This window comes from Bufo bufo, chromosome 2, assembly GCF_905171765.1.
Source record: "Bufo bufo chromosome 2, aBufBuf1.1, whole genome shotgun sequence".
NCBI lineage: Eukaryota > Metazoa > Chordata > Amphibia > Anura > Bufonidae > Bufo > Bufo bufo.
In genome coordinates, this window is record NC_053390.1 from 194,624,736 (window position 1) to 194,642,241 (window position 17,506).

At 42.4% G+C, this 17,506-nt stretch overlaps 1 protein-coding gene across 1 annotated transcript in view; it reads right to left on the minus strand.

Annotated features, from left to right (window-relative positions):
- LOC120990755 (transmembrane protein 17B-like) overlaps positions 1-16,013 on the minus strand; it is a 30,395-nt gene extending 14,382 nt beyond the window's left edge. Inside the window, exon 1 of the mRNA XM_040419657.1 lies at positions 15,896-16,013. Within this exon, the coding sequence (XP_040275591.1) occupies positions 15,896-16,013 (118 nt within the window). The remainder of the gene's footprint in view (positions 1-15,895) is intronic.
- Between the last annotated feature and the right edge of the window lie 1,493 nt (positions 16,014-17,506).

Below are 17,506 nucleotides of genomic sequence, written 5' to 3' on the forward strand. Positions count from 1 at the left end.
AGTTCGCCGTCGTAACCGACTTCAGTGGGCAAATGCTCACATTCGATGGCATCTGGCACGTTGGAGAGACGTTCTGTTCATGGATGAGTCCCGGTTTTCAGTGTTCAGGGCAGATGGCAGACAGCGTGTGTGGCGTCGTGTGGATGAGCAGTTTGCTGACGTCAACGTTGTGGATCGAGTGGCCCATGGTGTCGGTGGGGTTATGGTATGGGCAGGCCTATGTTATGGACAACGAACACAGGTGCATTTTATTGATGGCATTTGGAATACACAGAGATACCGTGACGAGATCCTGAGGCCCATTGTTGTGCCATTTATCCACGACCATCACCTCATGTTGCAGCATGATAAGGCGCGGCCCCATATTGCAAGGATCTGTACACAATTCCTGAAAGGTGAAAACATCCCAGTTCTTGCATGGCCAGCATACTCACAAGACATGTCACCCATTGAGCATGTTTGGGATGCTCTGGATCGGCGTCTACGACAGTGTGTTCCAGTTCCTGCCAATATTCTGCAACTTCGCACAGCTATTGAAGAGGAGTGGACCAACATTCCACAGGCCACAATCAACAACTCTATGCGACGGAGATGTGTTGCAAATGGTGGCCACACCAGATACTGACTGGTTTTCTGACCCCCCCCCCCCCCCCCTTCCCCAGTAAGGCAAAACTGTGCACATTTCAGAGTGGCCTTTTATTGTGGGTAGTCTAAGGCACACCTGTGCAATAATTCATGCTGTCTAATCAGCACCTTGATATGCCACACCTGTGAGGTGGGATGGATTATCTCTGCAAAGGTGAAGTGCTCACTAACACAGATTAAGACAGAAAAATAGAGACCCCCCTGCGCTCCTATTGAATAGATATGTGTGAGTCTCCCTGGGTGGGGAGATCCTGCTGCTCAATGTCTTTGAGGAGCTATTGTTCTCCCTAGTAAAGTGTATATAAAGTAGGTATATCACCCGTAGGGGATATAAGACATAAGCGCTGGTACACAGACTGTGTACCAGCGCTTATGTCTTATATCCCCTACGGGTGATATACCTACTTTATATACAGATTAAGACAGATTTGTGAACAATGAGAGTGTATGTAAAAAATGTTTCAGATCTTTGAGTTCAGCTCAGGCAAAATGAGAGCAAAACCGAAAGTGTTGCGTTTATATTTTTGTTCAGTGTATATAAAATATTTTTAAGTAGTGTCCAATTATTGCTTGTAATACGTTACTGTATATATGGTGTATGTAAGGTGATATATCTAAATCTCTACATGTGCATTTCCCTGTGATATGTATGCACTGCATCTGTAAATGTCTGCAACCATATCTGGTATTCATAACCACCAAAAACGCTTGACGATAACTGTTTCCCGTGGAACTGACTGAGAAATTGATTTGGACGAGGCAGCAAAGGGATCACTTTTTTTTTTTTTTAAAGCCACTAGCGGCCTGGCAGATGCAGGGGAATAAAAATGTTCCATGTTGGCCAGCTTCATAAATGGTTAGACCAACCTATAAGAAAAACTCTAATTGGGTGTACAAAATACACTGGGGTCTAGTATAATATACTGGAACCAACCAAAGAAGAAAAACCAATAACCCCATGAAAAATGAGAGAAGGCTTCGTCAGGCGAAACGCGCGTCGAGGTGCAGCTCTGGTCATACACCCTGTGTTCCCGCATATCATGGGTAATTTATGTCTTGCTTTATACATGGCTAGTATGTTATTGTAGTGTCATTACTTACACATGTCACTCTTGTTCCACCCGAATTTAGTGATGTGATTTGGCTGTCTGTATTTACGTGATGGCCACTAATGTTACCAGTGGTGGGCAAGTCTGTTATGAGTGACCTTATTGATCCTCTACATGTGTGCAATACATATGCTTATATGTCACTCTGGGCGAATTTACAGTTCTCCCATTTATATGCGGTTCCACACTTAGTGTTTTATGACACCTCTTCCCTGTTAGTCGGGTATATGTGAGGGTGGGGGTTTACGGTCCCGTTACACGGGGCGTCCCATCCCCTTTTACCTTGTGCCTTCGTGTTATTCTATATTTATTATTTTTTGTCTTAATAAACTACATTCATTTTATATGTGCGTTCTCTCATTTTTCATGGGGTTATTGGTTTTTCTTCTTTGGTTGGTTCCAGCTTCATAAATGCCCATCAGAAATCCCAAGAAACCCTGAGGTGGCTAAAGGGAGAGTCAGCTATTTCTCCTGGCAGTATGATGACTGCATCTCAGAAAAGGAAGCCTGAAGAAGGCTCTTACTGTGTTCAGCAGATCTGAGACGGGGTTGGCAAGGAGCCTAATGAAAGATGGTCTGGACAGGAATACCGGAAAGAGGCCATGTGGGGCATGTAGAAACCGATTGTCTGCATCAGGCAACTCACATGAAGAGTCATAGTCAAAAGGGTTTTTACTTGCTAAGTAGCTGAAGAAGTGACTGAACAGGAGACTGAATCATTGGACTCCTATTCTACCGTGATGTTAGACAGCCTATACGAACAGCTTGTGCCACATGGGCCTGGACCATATTTCCTGCTAAAAAGAAGGGGTAAGAGAAGCCTCCAGACATATCTGCTGTTTGGTCGAAGTGCGTCAAGCAGGAAGGACCTTTAAATTATTGCCTATGTGCCCATGAACACAGAGCAGGGGACACAGCACCATAAATTATGTTGGAAGCAGTGCTACCAAGGTGCCACAGGTAAGGTATTGTCCGCTCCATGTCTGCCCTGCACATTTGCTTGTTGGCTGGGAAGGTGTATCCATAGGATCCCATTCACCTGAGAGAAGCTAAAAAAAAGTCTTAAGCTGATTGATGATGCTGGTATACCCTTTTTAACTGTATAGAAAAGCACAGTTATATGCACTTTTCTATGAAGAGGCATCCTGCAAAAAAGACGTATACTGTGCAGTGCGATGTACATTTTTTAACATGGATGCCTATGGATGACGTGTGCCAATGCATACCTATACAGTAGCATACTTCAGAGCCTTCCATCCAAGGTATACATCAGGAAAATGTTGCTGCCATATACAGTACCTCAAATGGAGTGCTCGAGCAAAGTAAGCCACTTCACTCTTTAACTTTTTTCACTCTTTAACTTTTATATTAGTCCTTATTCACACGACTGTATGTATTTTGTGGTCAGCAAACCGTGGACAAGAATAGGACATTTTCTATTATTTGCAGACCAGCCGCTTCTACATCAATGACCTCCGTGTGCTGGGCAAATTTTTTCGGCCCCTTGAAATGAATGGGTCCACATCGAACCTCAAGGAATACAGATCAAAAATACAATGGTGTGCATGAGGCCTTGTGCATTAAAAAATAAAAATATTTATTTTAGGATGAATAAGAGTAAGTTACTATTACAGTGTTTTCAGTGATGAATACGCTTACATTTATTTTACTAGAGTCTGTCAATGTAAAATATACAGTATTTAGTGTCAGAATTACCATAGGAGTAAATAGTGATAAATTAGAGGGGTTGTCCTACTTGTACAAGTCGCGGTATATTGCTAGGATATACCAGAACTTGCTGATCAGTGGGGGTAGAACTGCTTGGACCGTGAATAGTCACTAGGATTAATTCTATATTCACTTGAATGGGGTCATGTTACAATTCCCTGTAATATCTGGTTGACAATAGCAAAGAGCAAACAAATGAGTGGCGATATGTCATAACTCATTGGACTAAAAAAAGTAGCAAAGATACATGATAAAGTATACATATATAGAGAGAGTTTATTCACAGGTTGAACATAGTCCTGTTCAGGGAAATATATGGTAGAATGTGGTTGTTTAACAAGAATTCACAGGATTACCACCATTCTAAAACATAACCTTTAATGCTTATATATTAAAAAGTCAATACACCCTTATAATTATAAATGAATAATAATCAAAAAGAAAAGGAAAATCTAACGACAGGTTGCTAGTTCCCTTGCACGGTGTTTGCAGGAGGGAAAGAAGGATGATTTAGGGCCTATTGGGGGCAATGTCCCTAGTTCTGGCCCTAATCAGGATACCCTGCCTAAATACGGAATAGCCGCCCCAATAGGGGCAATCCTGTTTCTCGTACCTCCTAGTATCCCTGGGTTGACCCTAGCAAGGGAGGATGTAAGGATAGCCCTATTGGAGACCTAGGCTATTATAGGTACAAAAAAAATAATAAACAAATACAATTACCCAGATGGAGTGACAGAAAACACCCTAATTAATAGGTGAATAAAATAGTATAGATAGTATAGAGTATTAGAAAAGATATTATATAGAAATGTCCAAATTCGTCCCTACACGTTTCACCTGGTTGGTGTCAGGCTCATCAGGGGACATATCTGACCATAGAGTACCTATCACCATTAGTGATCACCTGAGCACTTCACAATGAATTATATATAGGTTAATTTATTTACTTTTTATTTTTCTCTTTTACGATGATAAGAAAATAACTGGAACACGTGATAAAAGTTTATCAGCTACTGACTGACTAATCATTATAGAAAATCACCAGTCCAGCTTGTAGAACACAAGAAATCGGCCAAACAGATATAATCTAGGTACTAATATTTAAAGTAACCTAGAAAGACCCCTATATCTAGTGTTTTAGGCTGAAGTCAGGTGGGGTATACCAAATACATATAAAAGTGTATGACCCGCATCTGATTATATTTAAATAGGAAACCAATTCATATGAATATGATATGTTTCCATATGGTCAGAAAACCGATGTATCAATCTGACCTATTATGGTATCCCAAGTTAGTATGTATGTGTTCAGTTATGAATTAGTTGAATTATTTAAAGGGTGACTGGCTAGTATATAATATAGGCAATGGATCAAAGATGGAGGGGTTTGCCTCCCAGTCAACAAATGTTGTACTCTATACATGATATATTGATCCTAAAAGATATAGAGGACGCCTTAAATGAAACACGCAAAGTCGATACCTTCATTTAGTCCAGCAGGTGCGACAGTATTTAACCTGAAGATCCACCTGGACTCTTTTTGTTTCAGCATTTTATCCATGTCCCCACCTCTTTTAGACATTTTTAAAACCTCAATCATAAAAAAATTTATGATTTTAGTGGACCCTGCATGTTTGGTCCATATATGTCTCGATATAGGTTTATCCCGTTTATTGCGGCTATCCCCAATATGCTCAAGGATTCGCTTTTTGAATATCCTTTTGGTTTTACCAATATATTTAAGTCCACAGTCACATTGAGCCATATAGATGATCCCAGAGGTGTTGCAGTTGGCAAAGCTACGGGTATAGAATGTCCGATCTTCCTGGCTGTTCATAAAGATTTTTGCTGGAGCTATGAATGTGCATGCTTTACATTTGCCGTACTTAAAAGTGCCCAACTGTCTGTTGGACAACCACGTGCTTTTTTCTGGGGACTCAAAGTGGCTGTGGACTAGTGTATCACCTATATTGCGTCCACGCCTGTAGGTGATAGTGGGGTTTTCAGATAGTACACTGGTCAGGTCAGGGTCTGTCTTTAGTAGAGACCAGTATCGATTTAAAATATCTCAAACTTGTTGGAATTCTGAGTCATAAGTACCAATAATTCTGATTGGATCTTGGAGGTTCTTGTTCTTGCTTGATTTGTGGTTGTAACAGGGCGGTACGATTGCTAGAGTTAGCCCAACTCCATGCTTCATGGAGGCATGGACTCGGGTAACCCCTCTGTTTAAACCGATCAAAGAGTTTAGATGCTTCATATGTAAAATTTTTATTTTCAGAACAATTCCTCCGCACTCTTAAAAACTGCCCCTTAAGGATGCCCCTTTTCAGAGGGGTGGGATGAAAATTGTCCCAACGTAGAAGACTATTGGTAGAGGTCTTCTTCCTAAAGAGGGTCGTTTTTATGTAATTATGTTCATCTCTTTCTAGACGAACATCCAGGAAATTGATGGTGTTACGGTGTATTTCTGAAGTAAAGAATAATCCAATATGGTTAGAATTAAGTGTGTCCATAAATTCTTGAAACTCACTCACTGTCCCTGACCAAAGAAGTAAAATGTCATCTATGAACCTGGACCAGATTGTGATAAATCTGGTCCAGGATAACATAGATTCAGAGAATACAACCGTATCCTCCCACCAGCCCAGGAGCAGGTTAGCATAAGTTGGTGCACAAGGGCTACCCATAGCAGTGCCCCTGAGCTGGTGGTAGAAGTGATCTTCAAATATAAAATAATTATGTGTCAGGACAAAATTGAGAAGTTGAAGAATGAATTGGTTATGTTGGTACAGGTCCGTCGATCTGGAATCTAAAAAATATTTGACTGCTGACAAACCCTTGTTATGAGGAATTGAGGTGTAGAGGGCTTCTACATCTATTGAAGCGAACCAACTGTCTGGTTCAATACTGACACCTTCAACTCTTTGCAGTAGGTCAATCGTGTCCCGTAAATATGAAGGGAGTGTGGAAACAAAGGGACGTAGAACTTTATCGATGTATATGCCGGCATGATGGGTTAGGCTCTCAATCCCCGAAACTATGGGGCGTCCTTTTAGGGGACTAGTCCCCTTATGTATTTTTGGGAGCCCATAGAAGGTTGCTATTTTTGGGGTGGTAGAGAACAGATATTCATAGACACATAATTATTTGTTAGGGACTGTCGTCCAGTTGTCCCCTGTCATCAGGACTCGTGAGGCAAGTAGGCAGGGCCAGGGGTGAGGGTGGAGCGCAGTGGTCACTATCCTTCCCCATGTGTGTGTGTGGACGTGACCGTTACACTTTTCTAATACTCTATACTATCTATACTATTTTATTCACCTATTAATTAGGGTGTTTTCTGTCACTCCATCTGGGTAATTGTATTTGTTTATTATTATTTTTTGTACCTATAATAGCCTAGGTCTCTAATAGGGCTATCCTTACATCCTCCCTTGCTAGGGTCAACCCAGGGATACTAGGAGGTACGAGAAACGGGATCGTCCCTATCGGGGCGGCTATTCCGTATTTAGGCAGGGTATCCTGATTAGGGCCAGAACTAGGGACATTGCCCCCAATAGGCCCTAAATTATCCTTCTTTCCCTCCTGCAAACACCGTGCAAGGGAACTAGCAACCTGTCGTTAGATTTTCCTTTTCTTTTTGATTATTATTCATTTATAATTATAAGGGTGTATTGACTTTTTAATATATAAGCATTAAAGGTTATGTTTTAGAATGGTGGTAATCCTGTGAATATATATAGAGAGAGCAGTGTGGCAGTCGTAGTAATAGTAATAATAAGTTACTATTAAGGATTGAAGTAACACAGTATAAAATTACTGGTACAAGGCACATACATATGCCACGTTCCAACCCCTACCCAAAAGAGAGATCCTTCTCTATCCCATCCTGAATTCCTGACATAAATACAGTATATCTAGCCAAATCTCCTTTATATTAACTCTGTGGTCCTCTTAACACTGTCTGTCTCCTGCATCCCCTATGAGATGGAACTGAGAGAGGAGCTGATGTGGACAAAACAGCAGAGGGATTATGTATGGAAAAAAAAGCCAGGAGCAGGGGGCAATACCACTGTTCCATGTTGACCATCCCCACACAACTGGAAGAGACCAGAGGATGACAAGGCTACCAGAGCTACAAGAGATGTCAAGTTAAAGAGATTGGGAATTTGAGGATTGTGACCATCCTAATCTTCAGGAAACCTTTAGGTGGCTGAGGGACTGTAAACTGCATTTCCTGGCAGTGCTATAGTTGAATCACATTGAACCCGAAGAGAAGAAGTCTGAAGAAACTACCAACTGCATCAACAGGATCTGCAACCAGAGGATAGCTGACCAGGAGTCCCATTGGCAGACAGTGGTGCACTCTGGACGATATTGCCAGGAGCATGGGCAGCTTGAAACAGGGAAACCCTCTAGAAGCTGGTTTCCCCATCAAACAGCTCATCAGAAGAACATGGGTTAATAGGGATTATTACCTGCTTCTCTGTGGAGAAGTAACTGAAGAAGCAAGGCACAGCAGACTGAATCACTGTAAACCTGTGCATCCTTGGTTTCAGGCAGTCTAGCCTATACCAAAACAATACTTCCAGTCCGTAGTAAGATGGAATGTGCAGCGAGTCTCCAAAGTGATGTGGGTTCAGTTCACATAGAGCATAAATGGACAAATGAGACCACGCGTTTTCCCTCCTCCTAAAATCCAGGTGTATTCCCTCTCACCACGCTAAGAGGAGACCGGGGTCCACAGACGTCCTTTCCTTTAAAAGTCTAGCCTATACAGAACATCTCTTGTTGCAGAGGCCTAGATTATAATTTTTACTATGGAGGAGGGGGCACTAGAAGAAGCCTGGCCCTAAGCTGCACACAGTATGTTAGAAAACAATGCCTCATAACCTTTTGCTAATTGGTGCCTGGCATTCAGCCCCCTTAACGGTATCTCCTGTAATGTGAACCTTAGAGAGGATCTGATGTGGATGAAGCAAGAGATGGATCAAGCTTTTGAAAAAGGCATTGACGACTTTGACAGAAGCAGGGGACAATTAAACTGTTCTATGTTTACTACCCCAAGAACTGGAAGAGACCAGAGGACACTAAGGCTTCTGTCTGCTATAACATTGGTGGACAGAACTACAGGAGCCACAGGAGTCATATGCAGAAGATTATAGACATTGCTAATTTGAGGACTGGAGCCATCTGTACTCCAGAAAAGCCGAAGGGGACTAAAATTGTGCCAACTATTTCTCTGGCACTAATAATATTCTGCTGCACCCATCAGACACATTATGTAGAAGAGCCTTAATTAAAGGGTTTTTCACTTGCTGGGTAGGAGGAGATGCAGCTGAGATAGCAAGGAGCAGGTCATTGAATCACTGGAATCCTGTACTACCATGGTGGCAGACAGCCTATACTGAGCAACTTGTGTTAACGGGCCCTGGACCATAATTCCAGATGAAGAGGATGGGTAAGAGGAGCCAATAAAGTAGAGCAAGCAGGAGTAACCTCCAAATGTCTGCCAACACACCAATGAGCACAAAGCAGGGGCCATAGCACTAAAATCTGTGTGGGGAGCAGTGTCACCAAGAGTTTAAAAACAGGTAAGGCATTGTTCACACTTGTCTACATAGTATGTTTGGTGTGTGGACCAAGAAAGCTAATGACTCATACATCAGTTGTATCCATAGGCCCCATTCACCTGACAGAAGTGTCCTTCTGGCCATAGTCTAGCCAATATATGTCTGTATACCTTCTTTTACTGTATAGAAAAACACAGTTGACTGCACTTTTCTATGAAGAAGCATCTTGCAATGCCATGCTGTGCGGTATACATTTTTAAACGAGGATGCCTATGGTGTATTTTATCCCAAAATGAATAACAGTGAGTTACTATTACAGTGCTTTCAGTGGTGACTAAGCTTCCATGTATTATACTGTAGTCCCTTTATGTGCACATGTATTTTGTGTTTAGATTGTTGTGGTAATAAATAGTGCTAAATTAAATTATTTTATACTTGAAACATACTGTATAATATTAGCAGTGACAGTAATAATAAGTTAAAATCAATGTAAACAATGTAAACTAACGTAATGGCTGTGCCTGTGTTGCAGACCACAAATCGCAAACCGTGGATCCCCAAACTCAGGCACCGGCCATCTGTGCCCCACACCCATTGACTTGAATGGGTCCACGATCTGCAAGATTCGTCGAAAGATAGAATATGTCCTATCTTTTGTGGTGCGGAGGCACAGACCTGGAAGCCCACAGAAGGGCTTCCATGTGTTTCCATTGGCTCCAGGTCTGTGCCTCTGCAACGCAAAAGATGAGACATTTTCTATATTTCACTGTATCTTGAGGATCACAGACCCATTGAAGTCAATTTGTCCATAGCGAGATACAGATTGCACATGAGTGGTCTCCATATTTTACGGTCTGCAACATGGACACAGAGGCAACACCATCATGTGAATGTGACCTAAAAGTTATTTTTCTAGAACAAGGTTGCACATCCATCAGCCTCCAAAACTGTTCTGTGTGGCCCCCAGCAGCATGTATCTCTGCTCCCATAGGGCCTGTATATAAACTAAGACACAGTAATGTTGTGTCCATAGTGATTTTATGGCACAATTTTTAAATAAAATTTTTGAGCCCATCAACCACTTTGTGGCCTTATTAAGATGGGTCTCTACACTAACACTTTATAGAGCAGGAGATAACCTTCTTATATACTCACTGTTCCAGTACAGTGTCTAAGAATGTGATCTCTAGGATCTCATCTATAAGAGGGGTACAGTATTGCTGTTACATATAAAGTCTTAGTGTAGGGACCCATCTGAATGAGGTCACCGTGACGTGGCAGATGGGCTTGCACAATTTGATCAAAATGTGCACTAAGAACCTCACATTTACAACTAGTAACATATGAAGATGTAATAGAAGAATTTTCCACATCAGAAGTGTAAACGTACTTGGCAGAACTGGGTCTATTTTCTAAATTACTTCTCTAAAAATAATTCTGGGTGCATCAGTCCAATCTAATCTACCCAATGTTTTTCAATTTCGCCTCATTTGTAACCGAGCCAGAAATATTTGTCATATATCCACTGGGTGGGTGGCAAACATTTGGCTGGTTCTGTAATTCCCATATACAGTTGTCTGTATGGAGCATTTATTCAAAAAGCTCCTTATTGCCATAGTGTGGATGCAGGTATAGTCTCATAGCAGTTGTGGGGGTCCCAGCAGATGAACATAATTAAACCAGAAGATAAGTGATAAATGTTTCTAGCTGGGATGCCCCTTTAACAATGCCAAACTCTTTACAGTTGGCCCTATGATTCTATTGTTTTGGGGAACAGAAAGGGCACTCTGTCTCAAAGTATCATCAAACATTAGCAGCGAGCCCAGGAGAAGCCGGAGCAGAGGATGGAAGTGGTAGTGGCTCTGGCTCTAACAGTCACCCACAGTGGCTTTCCTCAATGAAAAGTACAGATTTCCCTGCAAAAAATTAGCCCCCACACAGCCACGTAGATATAAAAAATGAGGGGATCAGAATATGGCGATGAAAAGAAAAAATGTATTTTTTCCAAAGTTTTAAGTATTAAAACACAAGACTATACAAGTGGTATAACTATAATTATACTGACCCAGAGAATGGAGAGCATGGGTCAGTTTTACCACATAGGGTATGCCGTAAAACCAAAACCCATAAAACTGTGACAGAATTGTGTGTTTTTTTCCAGCTCCACCCCATTTTTATTTTTTTTCCAGCTTCCAATTACATTGTATGCAGCAGTAAATAGTACCATTAGAAAGCACAATTTGTCCTGAAAAAAAAAAAAGATCCTATATGGCTATGTGAATGGAAAAATAAAAACGTTACGGCTCCGGGAAGGCCGGAGTAAATAACGGAAAAACACAAAACCGTAAAATCCACCTCAAAAGTTTAAGGGTTTCTGCTAGTTAAAGGGTTTCTGTCACCCCAATTTTCGCTATTAAACAGGCTGACATAATAGATGTGAAAATGTCACCTGAATTTAACTCTGCATTTCTTTTATTTAAGTATGCCCCCGTTTTCGTGTAATTTTAACTTTTAGTATATGCAAATGAGCCTCTAGGAGCAGGAGGGGCTGCTCCTAAAGGCTCAGTTTGCCCACCTAATTTCCACGTCCTTCTGTCTTGATTCACAGGGCCAGGCCAGCGTAGATTCTCCTGCTGGCCCCGTCTGCCGTGTAAATCTCGCGCCTGCACTATCCCATTCATTATTCGGCGCAGGTGCAGTGAGAAAGCCGGCTGCCGGTGGGCGAGGTGGGCGAACGAAGCCTCTAGGGGCAGGTGCAACGCTCCCCTGCTCCTAGAGGCTCATTTGCATATAATAAAAGTTAAAATTACATAAAAATGGGGCCATACTTAAAGAAAAGAAATGCAGAGTTAAAGCGAACCTTTCACCTAATTTTCACCTTATAAACCAGCAACAGTACCTTATAGATTATCTTGAGTGTGTTGTTATGCATGTTAGTGCCGCTTTCCTGGGCTCTTTATACTTCAAAAAATCGTCTTATAATCTTCACATTCTGTGCTCCAACAGTCATGCAACCAGTCATGGGGGTAGCCCTTCCATCTCCTCTGGCCCTACCGCCCCTGCCCTAACCCCTCCTCTATGCTCCTAACTGACAGCCGGCTCAGTCGCCGGGACGGCGCTTCTGAAACCTGCGCATGCGCCGTCCTCCTGATTCGCCGCGCAATCCCGTCTTTCTTGCTGACAAAAGCGCGATCATGTAAGAGAATCGCGCATGCGCCTTACGCAATGCCGGCCTGTCTGCTCTCCCTCCCGTGCGCGCGCTCCACTATTGTGAGCAAGAAAGACGGGGTTGCGCGGCGAATCAGGAGGACGGCGCATGCGCACGTTTCAGAAGCGCCGTCCCGGCGACTGAGCCGGCTGTCAGTTAGGAGCATAGAGGAGGGGTTAGGGCAGGGGCGGTACGGCCAGAGGAGATGGAAGGGCTACCCCCTTGACTGTTTGCATGACTGTTGGAGCACAGAATGTGAAGATTATAAGACGATTTTTTGAAGTATAAAGAGCCCAGGAAAGCGGCACTAACATGCATAACAACACACTCAAGATAATCTATAAGGTACTGTTGCTGGTTTATAAGGTGAAAATGAGGTGAAAGGTTCGCTTTAAATTCTGGTGACTTTTTCACATATATAATGTCAGCCTGTTTAATAGCAAAATTTGGGGTGACAGAAACCCTTTAAAACCATAAAGTGTCACACATCCTTTTGTAGATTTTTTTATTCTATTTTCTATGCATGATTATGGGGACTGCCATTTTGCCTGAGCTGTTATTAACAACATTTAGAGATATGCTTTACAGCAGCCACCATGGGCCATAGACATAATGGACAGGAGGGGACTCATTGGGGGTCATTTAATATAGTTTTATGAGCCTGTTTTAGACATTTTTTTTCTATTTTAGACAATTTTTTTAGACACATTTACTAATGAAAGTTCACCTGTTTTGGAGGCATTTGCTCTTCGTTTCACAATTTTCAGTTTTAGATTCATTCTCTTTTTTTTAGCCTATTTATGTAGGTTTTTTATGCATGAATTAGACACAAAAACATTAAAGTTTTTACTTCACTCCAGGGGTGGTCTAGTTTTTTTTAGTCAGCTTTGTGTGGGGCCGTGTGACAATTTTACTTAAAAAGTCAAATCTTCTGGTAGACACACGCCTTTTCACAAACATAAATATGTGTATAAACATGGCTACAACTAGTTTTCATATCTAATATGCAATTTTTTTAATCTAATATGCATATTTTTTATCTAATGTGTGACTTTTTATCTCATATGTAACTCTGCACTTTACCACCGAATTCATGAGCCAACCAACGAATAGTCTAATTGTACCCGGTCCACATGAGCCCTGACGAATACAAAGACTCCTCGCCTAATTTATCACCTGCTATGCGACTCTTTATAACTACTAAAATGCAGACAGATTAATTCACTATGCCGGTCTAATCGCACTCTAAAAAATAGAGGTGCATGATAAATGACCCCCATTGACTTCTATGGGAGAGTTTTCTAGGCATGCTCTGTGACCTGTTCAGAGGTCAGTAAGGAGTAGATAAGAAGTAACATCACATTTTGTGAATGGTGGATCCTGTGTTATATAGGTGATATCAGTCATTGTAATCCTGCCTGTACAGACTAAGAAATAGCCCCTATTTTTAGGCCTAGTTGCCACCGTGAAAACTGCAGTATTTTAAGATTTTTTTTAAAGAGTAACTAAACTTTTGTAAAAATGTCTTTAAAAAATGTTTTTTCTAATATACCGTATTTTTCGCCCTATAAAAAGTGGGGGGGAAATAGCAGTGCGTCTTATGGGGCGAATGGTGCATTTTGCCGAACTGTCAATGATACGCCGCGCCGCGATGCCGCACGGTGGGTGTATCAGCTGAGAGGGAGGAGGGGCTGGGGGCCGGCATCTGGTTTTATAATGACAGCGGGGCCCGTGTAGTGACTGTATTCTACTACTGTATTCTACTACACGGGCCCCGCTCACTGTATATACCGTAATCTTATCTATAATTGTAGGCATTGTTAATATATACAAATTCAGGGTAATCAGCGCCTGTATTACTTACAACAAGTGCTTGGTAGCAGGGAGGAGGCAGGCCGGGAGGACAGGCGCTGGCAGCGTGAGTCACTACGTCAAGCGCCAACGCCGCCTGCTTCATTCATAAAGTGGGCGGCACAGGCGCGTGATGTAGTGACTCACGCTGCCAGCGCCCGTCCTCCCGGCCTGCCTCCTCCCTCCTCTCTGCTACCGAGGGCTTGTTGTAAGTAATACAGGCGCTGATTACCCTGAATTTGTATATATTAACAATGCCTACAATTATAGATAAGATTACGGTATATACAGTGAGCGGGGCCCATGTAGTAGAATACAGTCACTGCACGGGCCACCCTGTCATTATAAAAACAGATGCGACCCCCACCCCCTGTATTGGGGGTCATTCACACTACAGGGACACTGTTATGGAGGGGATCTGTGGATGACACATATATGTGTCATCCACAGATCCCCCCATAACAGTGCCATCCAGAGACCCCAATAAAAGCCATCCAGAGATCCCCATAACAGTGTCACCCACAGATCCCCCATAACAGTGTCACCCACAGATCCCCCATAACAGTGTCACCCACAGATCCCCCATAACAGTGTCACCCACAGATCCCCCATAACAGTGTCACCCACAGATCCCCCATAACAGTGTCACCCACAGATTCCCCATAACAGTGTCACCCACAGATCCCCCATAACAGTGTCACCCACAGATCCCCCATAACAGTGTCACCCACAGATCCCCCATAACAGTGTCCTCAACAGATCCCCCATAATAGTGTCATCCACAGACCACCATTAGTTCAAAAGCCACCAAAAGCACACCCTTTTGCTCAAAATATTTTTTTTCTTATTTTCCTCCTCAAAAACCTAGGTGCGTCTTATGGGCAGGTGCGTCTTATAGGGCGAAAAATACGGTACTTTATTACTCAATTATTCTGTTTTCCTAATCAAATAGGCACACAAAGTCCTGGGTGATATTGCGCCTTAAAATTATTATTCTAGTACAGCGCTGCCATGTCCATTCAGCTGAATGCTCTCCGTAGCACATAGTACATGAGGAACTCTGTACTGATGCTATCGAGCACTTTCAACCGAGCGGATCTGGCTCAGGCATGTGGTAGTTACACTCAGCTAAATCCTGGCATGGCACACCTGTACAGGGTACAGATGTGCTGTGCCAGGATTTAGCTAAGCTTGAGGGAGGGGGGGCACAGGCAGAAGTAACGATATGTGCCCCTGCCTGTGCAGCTGCAGCCCCAGAGAAATCTGTACTCCAGTACAGCCCTGACATGGCAGCGCTGTACTAGAGTAATGATTTTAAGAGGCGATAGCACCTAGGACTTTGAGTGTCTTGTGTTTGATTAATAACGTATATTAGAAAAATCATTTTTGGGCTATTTAGAACACTTTTAAAGAACGTTTTACAAAAGTTTAGTTACTCTTTAATATGGATATTGACATGGGATATTAAAAAATAACATAAAAATTCTTCAAAATATGTTTAACATTAAAAAATGTAAATTTATGAAGACACATTCTCTTTAATAAGAATTTAAAGGTGTTGTCTCATCTTGCGGTTACTACAGTGAGATGAGACACAGTCCCGACTGCTGTTTCCCAGCTGGCAGGTGGTCGGGACTGTGTCTCATCTCACCTTAATAACGGAGAGATGAGACAACCCCTTTAAGAGTTTAACAGCTCCTCATAAAATCTTTACTACTGTACATGGGTCACTTTTGTAGCTGGCAAGAATACTCTATAACACAGAAAACATTATACATTACCGGTATGATAAAAATTACTTTCTCCACCATCCCTGGTTTTGTTCTGGATGAAGAAAGAACCACTGATGCTTGCGAGACCATGGCGAACGTTACTTGGAAGGGGAGTATGAAGAGACATGGTCAGTATTCATTCTGCTCAAGTCATTCTCTTCTTACAAATGAGATTAATCCAGGCTTCTCTGCTAATTGCGAGACTTAATAGGATTTTAACCTGCTGCACATCAGGGATTAGCCAACTGTTGATTTGAGAGGAGTGATGCAACATAGGAGGCGTAATCATTTAGATATATGATATTTATATTTATGTCTTTGATGTATTAAAACCAAAAATTGCATTCCACATTTTTCAGTTATTGCAAACTTTTCATTAACTTTTTTGTGGAGCCTAAGGTTTGTGATTTAGTACTAACCAGAGAGAGCAGACTATAAATGTCTATATCCCATGTGTCTCTTCACTCCTCGCTGCTTTGTGATGTGTTGAGAGATCACTGCACATAGACATTGTCACATATTATTTTTACAGATTTGTACATTAGAGTATGTGCTGCACTCCTGATGGATGTGTGCAGTGATCTCCCAACACGGGGCTGTGACATTATACTGTTTCATCAAGTGAACTGTTTAGCATTTTTTTTTATTAGGTCCCAGAATGTGATTCATGTAAGATTTTAAGAAATCCATTCAGTTGCTCCTTGCTGCTCTTTTCCAGCTCAAATGTTCTGTTTAGTGAACTTCTGGACAGGGTCATGTGCGCTGCTGCAGCCATTCACTAGCCTCAGCGTTGACATGTCATCAAGAGGTACGTGATTCCCCAGCAGTAACATACCACTTGGGAACATGTCACTGCTGAGGCCAGGGAATGGTTGCAGTTGCGCACAAGACCCCATATGAAAAACTTACATGCCAATGACCGGAAGCATCAATGAACAGAGATTCTGCGATGGAACCATGGAAGCAGATGAGTGGATTTTTTTTAATTTTAGATTGATCACGTTCTGGGACCTAATAAGAAAAGGTGGTAAAGGTTGAAAACCGCTTTAAGGAATATGGGTCACAAAGCAAAGGCCAGAGTAGATTTCAGTTTTGGCACATGGAGCAGAAGAGGCAACAAGTTTAAGAGGCTTGCACCTCTTAACAAATTGGTTGAGCAGCATAGTGGCTCAGTGGTTGATGAATTATTATAAGTCAGCCCAAGAAGCACAGTTAAAGGTGTTGTCCGGGTTCAGAGCTGAACCCGGACATATCCTCAATTTCACCCAGTCAGCCCCCCTGACTTGAATTGCGCAGGGCAAAGGCATTTTGTGGAGTTCTGGTGATGAACCGGGCTCTCCTTCGGGCTGCCAGGCAGAGGCTTCCGCCCAGCAGTGAGCCCAGTGATGTCACCGGCACTGATGGGCGGACTTTAGCGCTGCACTAGCCTGTAAAATGGCGGAAGCCTCCCCCTGGCAGTGTGTTATAGTAAATAAAAGAGCCCTTGCCTTGCACAGGGCAAGGGAGAGCATTGGAGCATGAACTGCTCCGATGCTCAAGTCAGGGGGGCTGCCTTGCTGAAATTATGGGTATGTCCGGGTTCAGCTCTGAACCCGGACAACCTCTTTAATGAAAACTAGT